This window comes from Actinia tenebrosa, unplaced genomic scaffold, assembly GCF_029948245.1.
Source record: "Actinia tenebrosa isolate PJP-AT-01 unplaced genomic scaffold, QUT_ActTen_1.0 PGA_scaffold0__85_contigs__length_37466705, whole genome shotgun sequence".
NCBI lineage: Eukaryota > Metazoa > Cnidaria > Anthozoa > Actiniaria > Actiniidae > Actinia > Actinia tenebrosa.
In genome coordinates, this window is record NW_028292569.1 from 20,510,813 (window position 1) to 20,531,687 (window position 20,875).

Consider the following 20,875-nt stretch of genomic DNA (forward strand, 5'->3'; position numbering starts at 1 on the left):
AGTATTCTCTCACAAGAAATATTCTTCTTCTCTCTTACAACTTTATGACAAAAATTATTTCCTGACAATGTTGTACAAGGATAAGGAAAATTAAATCTCGCACTTTCTGCTACGGTTGAGTGAAAAATATCATACAGAATTTGTTATCTTTCAAACTTTTACGCTTCGAAAAAAAATGATTCATTAAAGCTCACAAGAAATTGCTTGAATAACTGAGAAATCGTAGAATCAGTTATTATTCTATTGACCATTTGTGCTTTTAATTATATTGATAAATTTTAGCCCAGAACATTTTAAGAACAATAGACGGGTATCACGACCACTTTAAAAAAAAAACGCTTAGAGAAGGACCATTAGATTTTTTGACCAAAAAGAGAAATATCTCTGAATTATACGGCAAGTAACGGTTCAAAGTGTCCTTAAATGATACATTATTTTCTTAGGAGAACGCAAGGTGTCAAAAGGATATTATGAAAGCATACAAGAATAATATTATGAAACAATTTTTTCTATCCAGTCATCCCACCAAGATGTTATTGCTGCTTCAGGGGCGGCGGAAGCGGGGGGGCCGGGGGGGCACTGGCCCCCCCACTAGATTTTTTGAGGGGGCCTGCCCCCCCCCCCCAGAATATAATGCCTCAAACAAAAACAAAAACAAAAACGCATGAGATTTGGTCATGATTACCATTATTTATTATTTTGATATTACATAATTTTCTGTATCTAAAAAATATACGATATATGTAGCGACGACTTGCATCATTTTTGTGTCTCTCAGCACAATTGCAAGTGGTTTAATGCGCGCAAAATGTTACCGATTGAAATATCACACATACACGTTTGTAATCAAGCAAAACAGGGAGGGGGGGGGGGGGGTCATTTCAAGGTACCGTGAAATATTGTGCCCCCCCAAACTTTTTCAGCTTCCGTCGCCCCTGTGCTTTTATTAGTATGTTTGACCTTGGTATATCAAGGGACCAGGTAATCAATTATTGTTGTTCTATCTTATATTTATCATATATTATCTCTGTATTCTCGATTATTGCAATGAAAAAGAAATATATATAAGGACAAGCTCCAATTCACCCTTCACAGTTGGCTTTCATTGATAAAGGTTAAAGATATATGAGGAGTGTACCTTGAGATTTGTTATAAATGCTCTGGCCATATATTTATTCATAGAATGTCATAATTATAAAGCTTCTCGCATGATTTGGGGGGGGGGGGGGGGGGTACTCTTTTTTGTTCACTGTTTAAATCTGTGCTCCAATATTTTTTTGGGTTTTTGGTATATATATATATATATAAAAGAAATCTGTGAATCAATTTTCAGTAAAATAGTGCTCAATACATCGATAGAAGTAGAGCAGAATATTTGTTTGAGAAGAAAAAGTCAAGACAACATTTTTCCCGACAAGCCTGTTTCGTGAATTGCTTCACTCTCCAGGGGATTTAATGAGAAGAATATTCGTATTAACGTATGTATATATACGTTAGCATTTATAAAGTTGCTTTTTAATTTTATGAAAAAATAGTTGTAAAATCAGATAAATTCTCTCTTAGCTATTTGTTTTACAAAGTAGAGTAATAGAATTAATTATAGTGCTAAAAGTATTACAATCAAAACAGGTCAAAACTCTAAAAAACTCCGGAACCCGTTGCTAGTGAGGCCATTATTAGGTAGTGAGAGTTTCAAACAAATCAGGCTTGTTTAACGCTTTTTTATTCAATTTAAGATTTAAGAATAGGAGGATCGCGATACAAAACTTATTGCGATTTTGAGCCAACAATATGGGTTTATATTAGCGGCGTTGGAAGAAAATTTATTTGCCACTACGGCCAATACGGAATATATTTTCTCACAACTAGCCACCAATATAAACTCGTATTGTCGGCTTAAAATCACCATACGTTGTACGTATTGTACTTTAAAATGACATTTATCCAGTGTCTAGTAGTATCAGCCAGTACTTACTTTATAGTGAACAATTATTAATACCAAGAGAACCACTGCAACCCCAACTGTAATGGATATTATAAGCGGATTATGATAATTAAAGTGCACTGAATCCTTTGAATCTAAAATAAAGAAAAAAAGAGAAAATGCATTATTGGATGTATTTATATTTCTCGTAGCCAAACGACAAGTAAAAGGATAAATAATGCAAAGAAAACTAAATAAAAGCACCTCAACCACCAACCCACCAACCCACCAACCCACCAACCCACCAACCCACCAACCCACCAACCCACCAACCCACCAACCCACCAACCCACCAACCCACCAACCCACCAACCCACCAACCCACCAACCCACCAATCCACCAATCCACCAACCCACCAACCCACCAACCCACAAAGCCATTTACCCTTCAAACTAAAAACTCATCTACCAATCAAACAATCAATCCATTAATCAATTACTCAATTTATTACATCCATTTTGAAATCACAAGCAAATCCTGCAATCTGATTGGTTCCCTGCAGCAGTGATTTCAGCATAAATTGCACGATTTTGAGCTCTAAATTGCACGATTTTGCACATCAACTGATATGAACCAATCACAAGAGAGACATGTCATTTTCTAGCCAATTATATCAAGGAATCCATCTGAGTGTTGAGCTCACCGCTTCTTGCGAAAAAAAAAAAAGCCACGGCTCAAAAAAAAAATTTCTGAAGAACGATTTTACCGTCAAAAGTCTTAAGAAAAGACTTAAAAAGGACTTAAAAAGACCAACTGATCACTTAAAATCGTCAAAAGCATCTTTGTAAAGTAACTGCTTAAGTAAGTTGAAGATATTACAGCGAAAAGCAGTGGGAGAAAATGCAATCGGCATCTTTTGAATGTGACTTCTTGGCGATTGATCGTGGAAAGTGGTTTCCTTTTCAATCTTTAAAGCATAACAACACATCGAAAATACAGTCACTAAAAGAAGTTTTTCTTAAGAAGAAGATTTTTGCTGAGCTACGTAACTTCTTAAGGACAACCGAAGGACTAAACAACCTTTGATTTTTGCTGTTTTGTCGGCACAAGTGTGATCTAAACATGTTGAACAGAAATCGTAAAAATACAAGCAGTGAGCATTGGCTGTATGGACAACAGCCAGTTCATTACAACCTTATGGGCAGGATTGTCTTGCTATTTAATGTAAGTAAATGTTTCTTAATTTGTAAACCTTTTGGTCCGATATAAATTCATTTTAGTTTTGGATTGAAAGTGTTGGTTTTCAAATTGAGAATCATTGCTCGATCAGTATAAACAAGTTCTCTTGACAGCATGTTTGAATCGACTGCTTGTAGATTGTAAGTCATGTCGGTTTAACTTTAAAAAACGTCTTTTTCAAAAAAGATTTCAAAATGGATATAATAAAGTGGTAATTGAACTTCGTGTCGTGCAATTTTGGTCCGTGAAATCAAACTTGCAATTACAAATCGCACTCCCGCTACGCGGTCGTGCGATTTTGTAATCGCGCGTTTGATTTCAGACCAAATTGCACTCCACTCAGTTCAATTACCATTATTAATAATAGGTTTACATCTCACTGGTTTAAGTCTTTCATATCATTACATAAGTTGAGAGCTGTGTTCTAAAACTTTATATGTAGTGATAGTGATTGTGGAAGCGAAAAGCCAAATTGACGATACTTTTCCGCTTTGATGTGTTGGGTGAAGGTATTGAAGCACATGTTGAAAAGAAGCGGACTTAAACAATCACAAATGATATAATAGTAATAGTAATAGTAATAATAATAATAATAATAATAATAATAATAATAATAATGATAATAATGTGTAAATGTGATAAAGTTCCTAAGTGGGAGAGTAATAAGGTCGAAATTAAAGAATCGTGCGAGGAAAACAATATAGTGCATTTTGGTTTCTTTTTTCTTTTTCTTTTTTTTTTTTTTTTTTTTTTTTTTTTCCACTTCATGGTTTTTAATATGGGGGAACTTATCTTTATTCCTAAGAAGAAGAAAAAAGGAAGATATTTTGCCGGATTTTATTTTTATCTTTCAGTTTAATCTAAATTGGGCTCCCTTTGCCTTTTGGGAACTCCGCTAAATTTATATTAAGATTATCTAGATGACGAAGGCCCTTTGGTTTTTAAATAAATCTAAACAGTATCCAAAAACACCCATTGGTCAAAAGGATCTCACTCTGTAACATTACCAATTGTTTAAAGCGAATTTTGTTAACTTGGACAGCAATAAATTGGTGCGTTTGACAACCTAATCATGCAGGTATTTCTTTGTCGACCCTTTGGTTCGTGTAAACATTTTAGTTGATTTTTTTGCTCAAAAACATTGATCAATAAAACTTCTACTCATGCACTCTCTAAACTCTTTAACATCCTTCGAGCCGCAAATTTGGTATTTTGGTGCAAAAAGAACAAAAAAATGAGTAGGGAAATTTATAAAGAAAAATGGAGTATTTAACATTAACTTGCTCCTTTGACGTCACGGCCCTGTCTCACAAATCTCCTAGATCATCACTTCACTCGGCCGGAATTAAGTTGAAAAATGGTCGACTTTCTAAGTTTAACCGCTCGAAAAAGGAAAAAAAAAAAAAAAAAAAAAAAAAAAAAAAGTCAGAATTAGAAAATTCTTTGAACATGAATCTCAGAATGACTTATATTTTGATAAAAATAAATATAAAATAAAAATAAGCGCCAAAGGGACTTTATTATTTATGTACTTCATCATTTTTATTTTATTTTTATTTAACTGTCTCCCTTGCTTCCAGGACTTTGAATAAAAATAAAATTTTATGAAATTAAATGTTTTATTTTGCTTCTCACCATTTTTCTTAAATGATGTTGCAGTAGCATCTGTAACTTGAGTTGACGCCACTTGCGTGGTCCACGTAATGTTAGCTATAGAATTGGCAAAACAAAGTCAATTTACAGTTGTAAGAATTTTAATCACGAATATTTGAGACAAACAAACCTGATGTTGCAGTAGCATCTGTAACATGAGTTAACGCCACTTGCGTGGTCCACGTAATGTTAGCTATATAATCAGCAAAACAAAGTTAATATACTCCTGCTGTAAGCATTTTAATCATGAATATTTGAGACAAACAAACCTTTTTTCTTAACTTCCAACTGTACGATGTAAGCGAGGACTCCGCCTTTGCTTTCACGAATATTTGCAACATATTTCAAATCATCGTTTACGCTCACATTCTTTAACTTAAACCAAGCACGGCCCATTGTCAGGTTACCAACAAAATAAACCCTCTGTCGATATTTAGGATCCATATTTTTGTTGTAGTTCACAACAGTTGTGAACACATTGGTGTTGATAAACTGAGAATCAGGATGGTTCCCATTTTTTATTCCCCAGTTAGCAGAATAAATTATTCTTCCGTCATCTGTAGTCCAGTTAAACAAAGCTTCGTCTCCAGCATGACAAATGATTGGGTTTTCGGGTGAGATTACGTTACATGCTCCTGTAATGAGAAAGTTTATGAAATCGATTATTGCTTTGCACATGTGGTAACAGCCGCCATCTTGGATGACTTAAACAATATTTAATTATTACTGAATTGTTTATGTTATTTTATCATCCAACATCCAACTCCCCTGGGAATGATTGAAAAAATTAGCAATGGGCTAAAGCCTATGTACAGCTTTCTAATTCACTTTATGATTATGAAATACTTAAATAGATAATAAATACGTAGATAGATATAACAGATGACTTTTGATTTAATGAACAGATTAACAGATGAACAGATGAACAGATCATATGGTGGAATTATGACATTTGAAAAAGAAAATGACTATCCTCTAAGCAAAATGTCCCATTAATGAATTAAGAGAAGGATTCACCCCTATATAGCCTTGTAACCATCATATGCACAATTTGATGCTATTTTTGAACCATTTGTTTTTATGCACGCGCATTTACAGCACAAGAAAACGTTAGCAAACAGCGTAGAGCGCGCGCGTACTATGCGCGTGCAGAAAATCAAACGATCAAATAAATGATATTATTGGATGATATTTTTAGAATATATTCCAAAAATAGCATCAAAGTGTGCACATGATGGGGCACGGGGATTCCTTCTCTTAGTTCATATTCTCTTGTATATATATATATATACATATTGGAATCAAATTTTGAATGAATCTATGCGGGTGAATGGGACCAAGTGTTGAATTCCATTGTATCTGAACTCTGGAAATTATTCTGCACTTCTTTCTAGTATCTTTAAATTGCTTGTTGGTTGTAAACAGCGGGATACAACCTTAAAAAACTTTGATTTTACATATACAAGTATACAAATATACAATTTTTTTTGCTACATTGTCATTTTCAAGTTTTATATCGTTTTATGACCAGTATATTAAATAATTTCATACCTACTGCGATTTGTAATCTGTATCTTCCGGTTTGTAAACCCATTTCGCGAATTCATAGCCAATCAGAATGGCAAAACGAATTGAATGTCTCACGTGTGAAAAAAGAAACGTTTCTTTCAATCACAAAGGAGCTGTCAAGACGTATGGCTTTTTCGGCAGCTTTGTCGAGCTTTTTCGTTTTTTTACGGCAAAACAATTTCTTACTAAGGTTCAGGTTTTTCACCTCAAAATATATTAGCAAGGCGGTTGAGAAATCTAGAAGATTTGCTGCGTTGGACAAGCCTAGAGAGAGATTCATTTCGAAACAAACAAAAAAAAAAAGAAAAAAAAAAAAAAAAAAAAAAAAAGAATACTCCCTTCAAAACACGAATAGTTATAGTTCTATTGACTGACAAAGCATGAAAAGTCCAAGAAATTCCACCAGAAGAACTCATTATTGCTGATGTGGGGTGAAAGGACGGCGGAGAATTTGAATTCAATTCTTCCTGCGACACTGTCCTTTTAGTGGAGCAGTCTTTGTTGAAGGACGATTTAAACATAACGACAAATACTGTAAACAAGTCGCCAAACACTGCAAATGGTTTCTTTTCTACAGCACGTTTGTAGCTACCAACGCATTAAGCGAGTTTTCAAGTCGATGATGAAAGCCCACCGTTGAATTAACGTGTTTGTTCAAATTTACTTGCTATAAACTAAACTTTACTTGTAATTTAAATTTTTGATTGATGGTTTACTGGAGTTTTCTTATTTGAAAACCACAGTTATTCAGACGGTATTTACTATCATTTTGCTCCTTTAGCACGACTTTAAAATTATAAAATAGTAAGATTAAGTTGCTTTTAAATTTCTAAAACTGTACTCGTTTAAGTAACAAAAAACAAAAACAAATAAAGAAACAACTACAACATCTCAGCTTGTATCAAATAAACTTCATGTAGAGGGCACATGTACAGCATTTTCGCACTCGCTGGTTGATATCAGAAAACTCACTCGTTTACGGCGCTCACTCGTTCGATTTCTGATATGTCACCAACTCGTACGAAAATACCGTACACACACCCTCCCCATGAAGTAACTATATTTCACATACGATTAGTTATTGCAAGTTGTAAAAACCGGAACGAAAAAACACAATCAAGGTTATCGCCAGTCAATAATCATTTTAAGAATTTCGAGCAAACTGATTTTTTTTTTTTTTTTTTTTTTTTTTTTAACCTCCTTTGAAATTCGAGAAATTGTTATTTCACTTTCATCTATTTTCTATAATTTAATATCTTGCGATATTATGAATTTGCAATGAAAAGTACGAGGAAAGCGATAGTAGGGATAATCTAATGCAGCTAATTTTTGAATATCTAAGTTAAAGTCCTCTAAAATGTCTACTGAGCTACATGTGCTACTGTGATACATTTGCTACTGCGCTCCTGCGCTACTGTGCTACTGTAAGATAGGTCGCACAAAGGTTAGTCTTCTAGCAGCCACTATAAGTGTCGTCACGCAACGCTCCCTGCGTCGGAGACTACACAAAGGTGCAATAAAAAAAATAAACTACTTGGATTTGTTATTGCTCACGTTCGTTCTTATGTTTTAACAGGCAAGCAATATCCCCTCTCTCGCTTTTGCAAAGGGCTTTTTCCCATTTGATTTTTCTTTTTTGTCTTTCTTGAATGTGGCTTTATTTGAATTTTGTTTTGAATTTTGTTTTGAGTTTGGATATTTGAATTTTTGACATTGAAGTAATAAAATGAAACTAAGAAATAACCTGATATAAAGAGCCTTGACATGCATCCCCTATTTTAAAGAGTTAGACCACATATACACATCACGTCACTCAGCAGATTGGTTTAGTTGTTTGTCTACCTTTCGGTTTGTGCACCGACTTCCTTCTAAAGAAATCAGCTTGACGTAGCCCTGGTGTTTATATATGTGTGACCCTCCGACACGACACAATTATGTAAAATACGACACTCAGACGCCCTAGTATTTCTTGGAAAAAGCTTAAATAAATTAAAGAAACTGGGCAGTTATTTCTTTGTGTATCGTATAACTCAGGCTTAAACTTGCGAAATATTAAGAGCGACTGTCCAGAAATATCGAGCACGGGGCGGCCACAGTCAAAAAATAAAAGTCCTTCATTTTTGGTCTGTAGACACTATTAGATGAGTTTATGAAAGTACTGGGGTCGGTTTTTCGATCTAAGTAGAAAATCCGGATTTTTTTGAAAAAAACGATTTCACCCCGTGTCGGTCTAAAAAGTAGATCAAGAAACGACTGCGAATTATGCTTTCAAAAACATTCTCGCTTCAACTGAAAACCCAAGTTACAATCAAATTTGCAACTGAATTCAAGAAAAGGGGTGTTTAACAATTGTTCCAGGTGAATTTAGCCGTTTTAAATTAAACTTTAGATAGAAAAAATTGCATTCTTCCAGCACAGTAATTCACAGTCTCGTAAAACACTGATTTTACCTCGCATTTATAAAAGCGATTTTTTGCATGTGGCCATTCTCCAATTTTTACGAAACTCAAGCTGTACAATGTTCAAGTGACATATTAACACGAATTGCAAAAATTAGTTTGGGTTTTTGCACAGGCCGTATGAAAACTTCATGCGAAGTTGGAAAAAATTGCCATGTAAATATGCAAATTAGCGGTTTGTTTACATCTCCACGCCACAGATCACGGCCACAAAAAAAGTCATCTAAATAGTTTTAACAGCTTAATAATCCACACATTAGCCTATCTAAGGACTATCTAAGCATGATTGGCCTTTGATTTGATATTAAATGATTATCTGTTGAAGTTAAGCTTACATTTCCGGTGTTGAAGACACTCGTCTTGTTTGCCTCGGTGGCATTTCATCGGTGCGTAGTAAACTTAGTAATCATAAATGACTGTTAACATGCTCTATAAACGTTACTATTCCTCTCTAGTGGTATCCAGTTATCACATAGTTTTTTTCACATACTGAGTATATTAAAGCTTGAAAGTTTGAAAGTTTACCTTGCAAATAAGCAGAGATCAAACATGTCAAAGCGGATTATGTAAACTGATGGCGTGACAAACAACAGTTTGCGCGGAGCCGGACGTGACGTCGTTTGGTACAGTACGATTTTTATTGCCTGAACATCTTGTGATTTGGCATAAAATAATTAAGAGAACCACTCATTATCAAGACTTCGGTATGTGCTTTCAATGATATTGTTCTTTACGACAAAAAGACCCCGATTTGAATAAGGCTGCGTTCATAATGTATGGCAGAGAGGGGGGGTGGGTGGGGGGTGGCAGGTGAAATCTTTAAATGACAAAAAATTCTTAAGACCCCTCCTTGAAGTCTCCCCAAAAATAACTATCCCCCCCCCCAGGCAATCTCTCGTAGCATCTTCTAAAAATTTTGCATTCACCCCCAAATTCTCAGAAAAAAATTTTTAACCCCCCCTCCCCGTTTTACCGGTAAATTTTTTTCCGATCCCCCTAAATTTCACCTGTTCCCTCTGCCGTATATTATGAACGCAGCCTAATGTCTCATGGAATTCGGACATCAAAGAACTAGTTTATATAATGTTACGTGTTTGTAATCACTTGATAAATAGTACAGTTATGGACAACAGCTGCAATTCTTTACGAATTGAACAAGTTTCTTGACATAAGGTTCCTTCAGTTTCTTTGTGATGTCAGACGTTGGAATGTCAAAATGCTCACACATCTTTCGCAACATAGAAATAGAAAAGATGGTCAACTTTGATTTGTTAACCAGTTCGCACAAATTATTGTTGTCGTAACAAATGGGGTGCTTTGGTACGACCTCTGCAATAACTTCATTCCTTAATTCCTCGAACCGTTGTTCATATTCTGAGCTTTCCTCATCGTCTTCATCTTGATTGATTTCTAAAGTGCGCTTGGAAGAAAGGCGAGAAAAGAAGCTCGAAATTTGCTGACTTGTGAGGAATTCGTCGCTCGAGAACAAACGTTCCCCATCGTTATCTCTTGCAGTCATCATGGACTTGGAAACTGAAGCTGCGCTAAACTTGTTTCCTGTGGCCTCTCCAATAGAAAAATTACTAATCAAGTACTGTTTTTGGTTTTCATTAAATCGCTTTCGTTTAGTGGTACTTGATTTGAGGGCCCAGCCCATAGGCAAAGTTGGTTGGTTTGGTCCTATCACCGCACTACTCTGCTGAATCTGTACTCTGGTAAACTGCTCTTCTAATCTGACAGCTTAGCCATGTACTGCTTTATCAAACAAGGTTTCACGTTCTAGAGTCCTTTCGTGCTTTTCACTATCAAGGTGGTGTTGCAGTGCAGAAAAACGCTGGTATGTTCTAGTGCAACCTTCCTCTGGACAGGCAAATAGTTGTACCGAGTCGTCTGAGATGGATTCCTCGACATCCGTGCTGATGGAAGTGGTGACATTGGCACATGTTGTTGGCGGCTTTGAAGTACTCGCCTTGGCTGTTGATTGCACGCGTACACTCAAAAACTTATCAGTGAGCATTTCATCTTCACTAGTAAGTACGGATGGTAGCTGAGCATCTTTGGCGAAGTTGAGGCTAGAAAGCATAATCTTTTTACCTGCTCCAATACCATAAGCTTTCCAGACACGCAGGAAGGTCTTACCATATTCAATATTGGAAATGGAGCTTACACCGTCCAGTTTAACTCGAATTTGATTATTTACGGTAACCAAGGATTCACATAAAGTAGCTGTGAGCCCATGGACACCCAGCGATGATCTCATGGCGTTCACCATTTGATGTGCTGTTTCGATGTCATTTCCCTGGTTTAGGTGCACATTCATGTGAGATTTAATGTTGGCTGCTTTTCGATCGCACGCACCTTTCCCGCCCTGCGGCTCTGAAAAGTCCATGCGTTTGATCATTATGCCGTGTAGTTTGTTCAGAAGAGATACTCCAACGATGGTTGGTCCACTCCTATAACATCCAGCGTTATCCTGCCTGTAGATGATCTTTTTTAGGTTAGGCATTATCCCCTTCAGCTTTGCTACCACATCTGACATGATTGCAAGTACAGAATAACTGTCTTGGTTACATGATTGGAAGACGTGTGTGAAGGTCATCATTTCTAATTGGTCAGGATTGTACCGCGCTCGACGAGTGGCCACGGTGATGTGCCATGACAGTCCTCTCTTCCCATACCAATCCCTTTGACTCTCTCTGTACTTTCGTGGGATGAATTTCATGGCCCAGTCTTCCACCAGCAAAACTGTAGTACTATCTAAAGCTTCAAGGGCGTCAAGTCGTGCTTCATCTTGGTTGATGTTTCGTAGCAAATGTGCCTTCCAGGCTTGTATGTTTTGTTTGGCTTGCTTCACAGTGAATTCCAGCTGTTCTCTTGTATCGTCTGGAACTTTGTTGTCAGACATCTTGGCCACTGCCGCGTCTATTTCTTTTAAAACTAGGGACAGCATCTCGCAGCGGTCACAGGAATCGAAGTGGTCATGGTCGCATTTTGTTTTGAAATCTTCATCCCCAGGATCACTCAGTGCGTACTTCCTACAATGGTCTGCAACAGTTGATTCTTTGGACACGTGTACCTTGTATACAAATAGAAAATCATCAATCATACAATAGATGGATGGTTGGATGAATGAACGGACGGATGGACGAACGGACGAAGGAATGAACGGACAAATGAATGAATGAACGAACGATGAAGGAACAAGCAAACGAAAACGAACAAACGAACGAATGGATGGACGGGAATAAAAGAATTTATAAATGAATGACTGAATAAATGAACGAAGAAATTAATTTACGAATAACTAAACAGCTAATTAACCAAACAATAATAACACCAACGTTAAAAAACACATACATCGTTAATTCTCTCTCTTTTTTTTTTTTTTTTTTTTTTTTTTGAGTGTAACCGTTACCTTAAAGTCGCTTTTTAAGTAGCGTTTGGCAGCTTTTAACCGATCTTTCTGTTCTTTAGCCCATGCCATTCCCATAAATTCGTCTCCGAGTTGTTCCACTACGTCATATATATCATCGAATGATTGTGCTCCTGCTGAACTGATGTAGTCGAGGCCTTCCAACGATTTTCGTACAGAGGCTGAACAAACGGATAAGATTCGAAGCAATGTACTTCCGCTAAGTGGCTTGAAGTTATTCTCCTCTGCATAGGTTTGGTACTGTTTTGCGATTGATTCTGGGATTAGCATTCGTATGACATTTGGCACATTCACAACTTCTTTGTTTGAAAGTTCGATAGATTTCTGTCCAAAAGGCATATCCTGGATTACGTATGGACTGGTAATAAAATCCAGGAAATGATCCAGTTGAGTTTGAGAAACAAACATTTTTGTCTGCATTGTCTTGGGAAGGGGAACTCCTCTGCCGTGAATCAATGCATGTTTCCGTGCCACAGTAAAGCGATATCTGGTAAGATCCGGAATCCACTTATTTAGGGTCGAGAACGTTACCTTGTCAGACATTATGGATAGTATTTGGCGTCTAGTATCCCATGAGCTGGCATTGTTATAGCACTCTGTTAAAGCATCTATCAGAACTTCATCAATCGTGTCGTCTCCCCGCTTGTCTGATGATATTGACTTAACGACGGACTGCCACAAATCCTCTGACTGTGTTGGTGCAACTTCCTCGAGGACAGCCTGTACTGCCTGTTTGGCTTTACGAGTGTGTCGGCGTCTTGTTCTCTCACTTGCCTCTTCCCAAGGTACCTTCACAGTATGTCTGATCGGACTGACATCTTTGCTGTGAAGGAATTCGTTCAGCTTTTCTAGTGGAGTTACATTAGTGTCAAGTCTGCTCAGATGGGATGTGATGGTGGTGGATATTGCTGTATTTGACGGAGAATATAGGCTTCCTTCTGATGTCTCCAAAGAAGGGACAGAAAAGTCAAAGGCATTGCCAGGTGTACTTTGGGCTACAGGAAGAGCTGTATCGTCATCCTATCATACAACCAAGTCATTGATTTAAAATTTATTGAATAATTAATGTGTGCAGCGTTTAAAGCTGCTTTGTAATTTGGGCATTGCATGTAAAGAATTTTAGCCTTAGAAATTTATGCGCATTGTTGATTAAACCAAACACTATATTTCTTCTTAGTCGCAAAATGGGTTACTATCAATAGTCGTCACATCCGGCAATAGCTGCAGTTTGAATCGTAGAATACGTTGAGTACTTATTTTGACATGTTTGGCTTAACACCCGCTAGGAACCCACCCCCCCCCCCCCCCCACTCCAAAAAGTCACGTGAATGATAGCAACCTATAAATAAAATGACAAGTTCAAAGGTACAAGACATAACGCTACAAGGTTTCGACCGTTGTTATTGGAATCAGGAGGGGGCAGAGTGCATGGAAATAGCTAAATAGCTCGTGGATTAATTTGCAATCCACAAGCTGAAAGCACACCTAATTAAATACAGCCATTAAATTTGATGCGTGTGGGTGGGTTCACACTAGCGAAATTAAAGTAGGTCTTGAGTATACTTTGGTTACACTTTGGGTGTGAACGGTGTCATGGTCTGCTCAAGTAATATACTTAGTAGTTATGGTAAAGGAGCCGAAGTACGTTTCTTAGTAGACCGTTAACTATACTTTATGCTTTCCTAATCCCTTATATAAACAGCAAACGCCCAGCAACCTGTCATCTGGTGGCTCCATAATACCTTAGACCTACTTTGGAGCTAGTGTGAACCCACCCACATCAAACTACATCCCACATCGATTTGCAATCAAGTGGCTTGCGTCCCTCGTGTTGTTCGCCTTACCAAAGTCAATTCTTCCATTCGTAAGATAACGTCACTCTCTTCGTTGGCCTCCCCAACACTTTTTCGGCATTTTGAGCACACACCTGCAAATGATTATGTGTAATCAATGATGTAGCAGCGTCAAGCGTGCACAATTTCACGAATGAGCACTGCGCAAGTAGTCATGGCGTCGTATAGAACGTATATATTAGTCAATATAATGCTAGCAATCTACCAACCTACCTGAACCAACAGCAAGAAAAACACCAGTCTCTTTTAACACAGTTTTCGATCCATTTTTGCTCAAACCCCGCTCTGCTTTTGGCTTCCTTTTGACATCGGCTTTGTGCTGAGAAAGAGTTACGGGTACAGAACATTTCGCTGATGTCCGTTTCCAGCTAACGCCCAAGGACGCACGGTGATGTGGACAGATTGTAAGGCTGTCTATGTTTCTTGGTAGCTCAAAAATACATGCTCTTGCGAGAATTAGTTCGACCTCGGTTTCAACTCCAACTATACGAAAATATCGTTTGTGCTCGGCGATATCCCGTTTACATCTTGTCAAAGGAACGTTAGTAACAGATCTACTTCTTTCTTTTGGGTCAAACCCACACTGACCACCAACGATAGCTTGAAAAGAACACGATTCACTACGCGCCTCCATAACTGATGTTCACCATAATTAACAAACTTCTAGACTGACTAACACTTTGTTAAATGCTGCTTTTATTATTGTCTACCTGGTAATGTACAACACATTTTTCTAATTTGACTTAAACTGTCAAATTCCTGGACATTTCGGCCACACGCGCTTCATGTTCAAATCATAGTTCTATCAAATCGCACTATCTACATAAAATGTTAATTTAAATTTAATTTCTTACTTCTCATAGTCGTATTTCAGATTTACGCTTTCATAAAACAAGGGTAATCTATCATACATTCGATCTATTGTACAGCCATAAGGCCAGTGGGGTAGGGGAGGGGGAATTGTATATCAGGCTACAACTGCACTCATACATATAACCAATTTTAAACATGGTCGTTCCATCAAGCAAGAAAACATATGATAGCTAAAAAAAATCTTGATGATAAGTGATTCTCTTTATTTTATGCCAAATCACAAGATGTTCAGGCAATAAAAATCGTACTGTACCAAACGACGTCACGTCCGGCTCCGCGCAAACTGTTGTTTGTCACGCCATCAGTTTACATAATCCGCTTTGACATGTTTGATCTCTGCTTATTTGCAAGGTAAACTTTCAAACTTTCAAGCTTTAATATACTCAGTATGTGAAAAAAACTATGTGATAACTGGATACCACTAGAGAGGAATAGTAACGTTTATAGAGCATGTTAACAGTCATTTATGATTACTAAGTTTACTACGCACCGATGAAATGCCACCGAGGCAAACAAGACGAGTGTCTTCAACACCGGAAATGTAAGCTTAACTTCAACAGATAATCATTTAATATCAAATCAAAGGCCAATCATGCTTAGATAGTCCTTAGATAGGCTAATGTGTGGATTATTAAGCTGTTAAAACTATTTAGATGACTTTTTTTGTGGCCGTGATCTGTGGCGTGGAGATGTAAACAAACCGCTAATTTGCATATTTACATGGCAATTTTTTCCAACTTCGCATGAAGTTTTCATACGGCCTGTGCAAAAACCCAAACTAATTTTTGCAGTTCGTCTTTCGGCGAACGGTTTGACACTTTAAATTTTACTTTTTAATTGGAGGGAGATCAGATACTTTATACCAAATTAGTTACAAGGGCGTTCTTTATTTAACGAGGGTATAACACGAAATAGTGCAGAACACTAATAAACTCGTGGCACTAAATATAACTATTTTCATAGCAATTAATAAGCTTCCATTCCTTTCACGGATATGTATATCAATTTACATACTTTCGGGACTCCCCCCATCACTGATCACGGCCTCATAATTGTTTGCATTTTATAACTCTACTAGTAAACATTTCCCAAATACCTGATTGAATCACCAAGAAATAAATCAGGATCTTCGTGAATGGCTTTACTGCAGTGAATTCTGAGAAAGGCAATAAAAACATCATATTAGACATGCAATTCAAACCTCGGTTGCATATAAGCTACATATAGTGTGGCTCACTCTGTTCTTAAAAATTCGAAATTCAAAATTTCTCAGAAATATTAATATTCAAAATTAAAGAGAATGCGCATCATTTGAATCAACGAACAATGAAGCGACTATCGCTGGCGTAACTTAAAAACATTGTAACGCAACAACCAGGAAAAAAGAGTCTGTGTTTAAGGATGCAACTCTGTAATTCTATCTTATCCACTTACATATAACCCTTATTTACTATAACAGACCCAAACATTGTTGCAGCAGCCCGAACCGACAAAGGAAACGTATATTAATATCTCTCTTCGTGTTTAAGAACAAACGAACATAAAAGTCTTGACCGTATGTCAAGCCTTTGAGTTTAAACCAAGCATGACTTAATGCTAAATTACCAGTAAAATTAACTCTTCCTTTGTATTTTGGTCCCATTTCCTTATTAAACTATGTCTTTCGATTGATGATATCCACATTTATTAGTTGTGGGTCAGCTATGTTTCCTTTGAGAATACCAAACGTTGCTGAGATTATCCTCTTTCCACAGGTATTGTTCCACATAAATTCACTGTCTCCTTCACTAAGTTCTACGTTTCTTGGTCCACTTATGCAACTGCAATTCACAAAAAAAAGTAAAACAATACAATAGCTTTAAAATATGTCGGTCAGTAGAAGTAAATGACCCTTATATTGGAAGCTCGTGAACTAGGAAACTAAGAGAAGGGTTTATTCAATTTATAAGAAAATGCTAATTTAACGATTTTTTTGGGGGAGGGAGAGGGGGTGGGGAGAAAATACTGGCAAACTAAACGAAAGATCTAGTGGTAAGCGAACGTGTAATTTATCACCAATCATTCTCTTGGTAATTCATTAGAATCATGTTGTGCATGTAAATTACAAATGAGGGGTTGACAGAATTAAGTGCACAGTCTCGTAAAAGGTCTGAGACCCCATCACTGTCATAGCGGAGCTCCCATACTTAGGAAAAAATGGTAAACCATCGAGTTGATTTTTCATGGCTTGGCTGACGTCAATTCCGTCCGTACGTCCGTCCGTTTACACAAGACAAGAATTTTTATTTACAAATCAAAGAATTTCTCTCAAAACTTTTTATATTTCTATAGATAAGCTTAATTGATTTTAATGCTGGATTAGATATAATCCGGAGAGCAAATATTACAACAAATATTCGGCCTTTATTTAGCATTTAATCTTTAACAATTCGGTTGTTTTTAACCAACTATCGCATGTTTTACGTTCAAGAAAAATGCTGCTTTGTTCGCCTCCTATCTCGGGCTCCCATCGGTAAACAAAAGAAGACTTTCATGCAAAAATTTTATATCTTTCTATCGATAATGTATTTGAATGTTGAATGAAATATAAAATTGCACCAAATATTTAGCTGTTCAGTATTTTGAGCTAGTATGATTATACAAATTATCTGGAATTTGTGTTGTTGAACGAAGTTCTTTTTTTAATCAATCAATCAATCAATCAACCAATCAAGCAATCAATCAATCAATCGATCAACCAATCAAATAATAAATAAAATAAAATAAATAAAGACCTTGTCTTTCACTTTAAGAAGCTACTAAATATTCAAAAACATCTACAAATGCCAATTTACTGACAACGAACTCGGTTGAAGTTTCTTTACAAACCAATTTGGTAAGAAGGTGGAAGAAAACCCATCCTCTATCCGTACAGCTAGAAGGTAGAGACAGAAATGATCCAATTCGAGAACGTGTTCTCTTAAAAGAGGTACTGAAACAGTTGTTCCCATTCCCTCTCGGTGAGTTGAAGTTCCTCGGCAAATCTTATGCACGCCAATAATCTTTCCATGTTATACTTGGTGTTGGCTTGAGCAGAAATAAGTGTGAGAGCTTCTACTCTGTTCTTAGGAGTAATATCTCGATTGAATTCTCGAACCATGGTAGACCAGTTGATATTGAAATGCATCTTGCGAGCCTAAGGATCTTAGTATCTTGAAATAGACTCTATTCAATACTGAGTACAAAGTCCCCATGGATAGAACTACACAAAGGTTAGAACGACAATGATGAGTTTTAAAAGACTTTAATGCTATATAAGATAGAAATGACATACATATTCATCATTATACTAAACATTTATCTTACATAATCGATATCCATAGGTTTTACTTCTTTCCTTAAAAACTCTTCTGGACAGTGTATTGGAACTACGTGAGTTTTGACTTCGTTGACTTTGTCAAACAGAATGATCTGAACTTTTTCAACAGTACTGAGTTCGTTATCAAAATGTAGAAGTTGACAGCGTAGTAGATAGTAGATAGGTTTTCCAGTAGCAATGAGGCGGAATATTCATCATGTATCATAGCAAGGACCTGTCTCAAAACTTCTTCTGCTTAGACAAAGTCCTTGGCTGGATCATAAAATAAGTTCCAAGATTCTTCTTCGGTTAACATGTTGTATTTGACTTGGATGGTTCACTTCGCAACCATAACACTGTCTCTGTCTTTCGGTATAGATGGGATCCACGCATTCATCAGCGTACACCAAGTGGAATATGCTGGAAATCAAAAAGTACAAGCGATTTCTTTCAAACATATCGACTTCATCGACGCGAATACTTGCCATCTTGGTTGTTTTACTTGGTTGAGTTTTGGAGTTAAAAATTCAAATTCCGCGCGCTCTATAAATTGGATTGACAAACAAAAGACTTGCCCCAACTGGTTTAACAAGACAAAACACTCTGTTCGTCATTTTATGGTAATGGTTTAATAAAGAATTGATGTGCTAGTCCTTTTATTGATGAATAATTAATGTAACTTTTCCTGCTCGTCCTCCCCATCATTTGCCCAACTTGCCTAACAATAAACTCATGAAGTCACTCGGTCGTCATGGAAAACTAAAACGATACCTACTCGTCATTCCATGCTAATATTTGATGAATAATTATTTTCGTTTCATTTAACCATATTTCACACCTAGAGTTTACATAACAGTTCTACATTTTTACAATAAAGGTTTACAAGACAATAATTTTATACAATGAAGAAATAGAAAACGCGCGCGCGTGCTGTGTCCTGTCATAAAGCACGCGAGGGTCGGCAGAACACAAGAGAAGTGTTAGGAGAAGCACAACGCGTAGCGGAGTGCTTCTGGACACATCTCGAGTGTTCTGCCAATCGCCAAGTGCTTTATGACTGCACACAGCACAGCAAGCAAGTTTTTTATTTCTTTTATAAAATACGAATCACAATAATAGATAGTAATGACGCAGCGGAAAGTGCGCGCGTGCAATGTGCTCTCATAAAGCACGCGCTCCAAACCAATCAGAACGCGATATTCATAACAGTTATTTTATAATTACATATATATATATACATATATATATATATGTATATATATTGCTAGCTCAGCTGGTAAGAGCGTCGGTCTGTTGTGCGGGAGGTTGTGGTTCGAGTCCCATTAATATATTAGCAAGATTATTAAAACTATCATTGTTGTCACTTTTGTTATTATTGTATTTACAAAGATTCAGCTATAGTAATAAATTGAATAGTAAACTCGGGGTGGCAGACACCTCAAGAAGATGTGCCCCTCACTGGCCCGTCACTTGCCGTTCAAAGCGCGGCCCGTGCGTCTTAGAATAGTCTTATGACGTCAATTGGTCGTCATGGCAACCTCAAACAATACCTCCCCGTCATTTTATGTTAATGGTTTAATAAACATTTGATGTGCTCGTCCTTTTATTGATGAATAATTCCTTATGCCCGTCAAAAATCCGGATCGTAACTGGAATATCTGTAAACCATATAGTAACCATTTCCTTTGAAGTATGCGCGCATATCTCGTGTACATTAGTTTTGCGTATCCAGTATGCAAGCTCGAAAATCAATATCAAAATAGCTTTTGTACGGTTATCGACCCTGACGCTATATAACTATCTAACGATTAATATACGTTGTTTCTCTATCGACCACTATCTTTTGAAGCAAACAGGAGCGCCCCAAAAGTAAACGGCAAAAATGACCACAATATATGTTTTTTTTTATTATGTCAATGTTTTGTGCTAAAAAATGCTTACAATTTATTATTACCATTTATATTTATCTACAAATATTTAAAAATCTAAAAATGATAATATCTGAAAACCGGCGTGTTAATTAAAAACACTGTGCGCATATTTGCCAGGGAAATACAATTCATGCATATGTGTGTAACATGGTTTAAGACCCATTAATTATAATAATAACGACTTTATTTAAAGAGGGTAATACTCAATAGCACACTAAAACTGATAATCCAGTGACCCTCTGAATCTAAAACTCTATAAATATTTTTATATTTTTTAATATAATTCCTATCCCAATAAATTACTGTTTTATTTTCGTATGACCAAGTTCTTGCAAGTAGGTGAAATAAAAGGTACCCTAATAGTCCCCTTCACAGTTCCCTGCGCCATCTTGAAAGGTAGACGTGCTTTTGCATCAAATTGAGACGAACAGTGAGCTTGCAATGATAGACACCTGTTTTTAACACATTGAACAATTATTCACGTCTCTATATTGCAAGCTCACCGTTCGTCTTGCTTCGATGCAAAGCCACGGCTACCTTTCAAGATGGCGCAGGGAATTGTGAAGGGGACTATCGTTCTATAAGAATACATAGAAATAGCAC

At 36.8% G+C, this 20,875-nt stretch overlaps 1 protein-coding gene and 1 pseudogene across 2 annotated transcripts; both read right to left on the reverse strand.

Moving 5' to 3' along the window:
• Window positions 1-3,572: 3,572 nt before the first annotated feature.
• Window positions 3,573-17,697, reverse strand: LOC148913712 (uncharacterized). 2 transcript variants are annotated; one of them, XM_089035636.1, is made up of 6 exons: window positions 16,610-17,697; window positions 16,101-16,160; window positions 5,087-5,452; window positions 4,948-5,010; window positions 4,800-4,874; window positions 3,573-3,703 (listed from the first exon to the last, which is right to left on the reverse strand). In XM_089035636.1, the coding sequence occupies exons 1-6, from the start codon at window positions 16,644-16,646 to the stop codon at window positions 3,597-3,599; spliced, it is 708 nt and encodes a 235-aa protein (XP_088891762.1). In that variant the 5' UTR covers window positions 16,647-17,697; the 3' UTR covers window positions 3,573-3,596. The 2 variants fall into 2 exon arrangements, with proteins under 2 accessions (XP_088891762.1, XP_088891765.1); XM_089035639.1 differs by lacking the exon at window positions 3,573-3,703 and adding an exon at window positions 4,339-4,533 and having other exon boundaries at window positions 16,610-17,695.
• LOC148913713 (uncharacterized) lies at window positions 9,849-14,765 on the reverse strand (annotated as a pseudogene).
• Window positions 17,698-20,875: the final 3,178 nt, after the last annotated feature.

What these genes read in the sequence shown, in the direction of transcription:
- LOC148913712 (XM_089035636.1), bottom strand. Translation starts at nt 16,646, where the DNA reads ATGGGACCAAAATACAAAGGAAGAGTTAATTTTACTG. An exon ending in GTTGGAAGTTAAGAAAAAAG is followed by an intron (nt 5,011 to 5,086) that starts GTTTGTTTGTCT and finishes CTGATTATATAG; the next exon opens with CTAACATTACGTGGACCACG. An exon ending in AGATGCTACTGCAACATCAG is followed by an intron (nt 4,875 to 4,947) that starts GTTTGTTTGTCT and finishes CCAATTCTATAG; the next exon opens with CTAACATTACGTGGACCACG.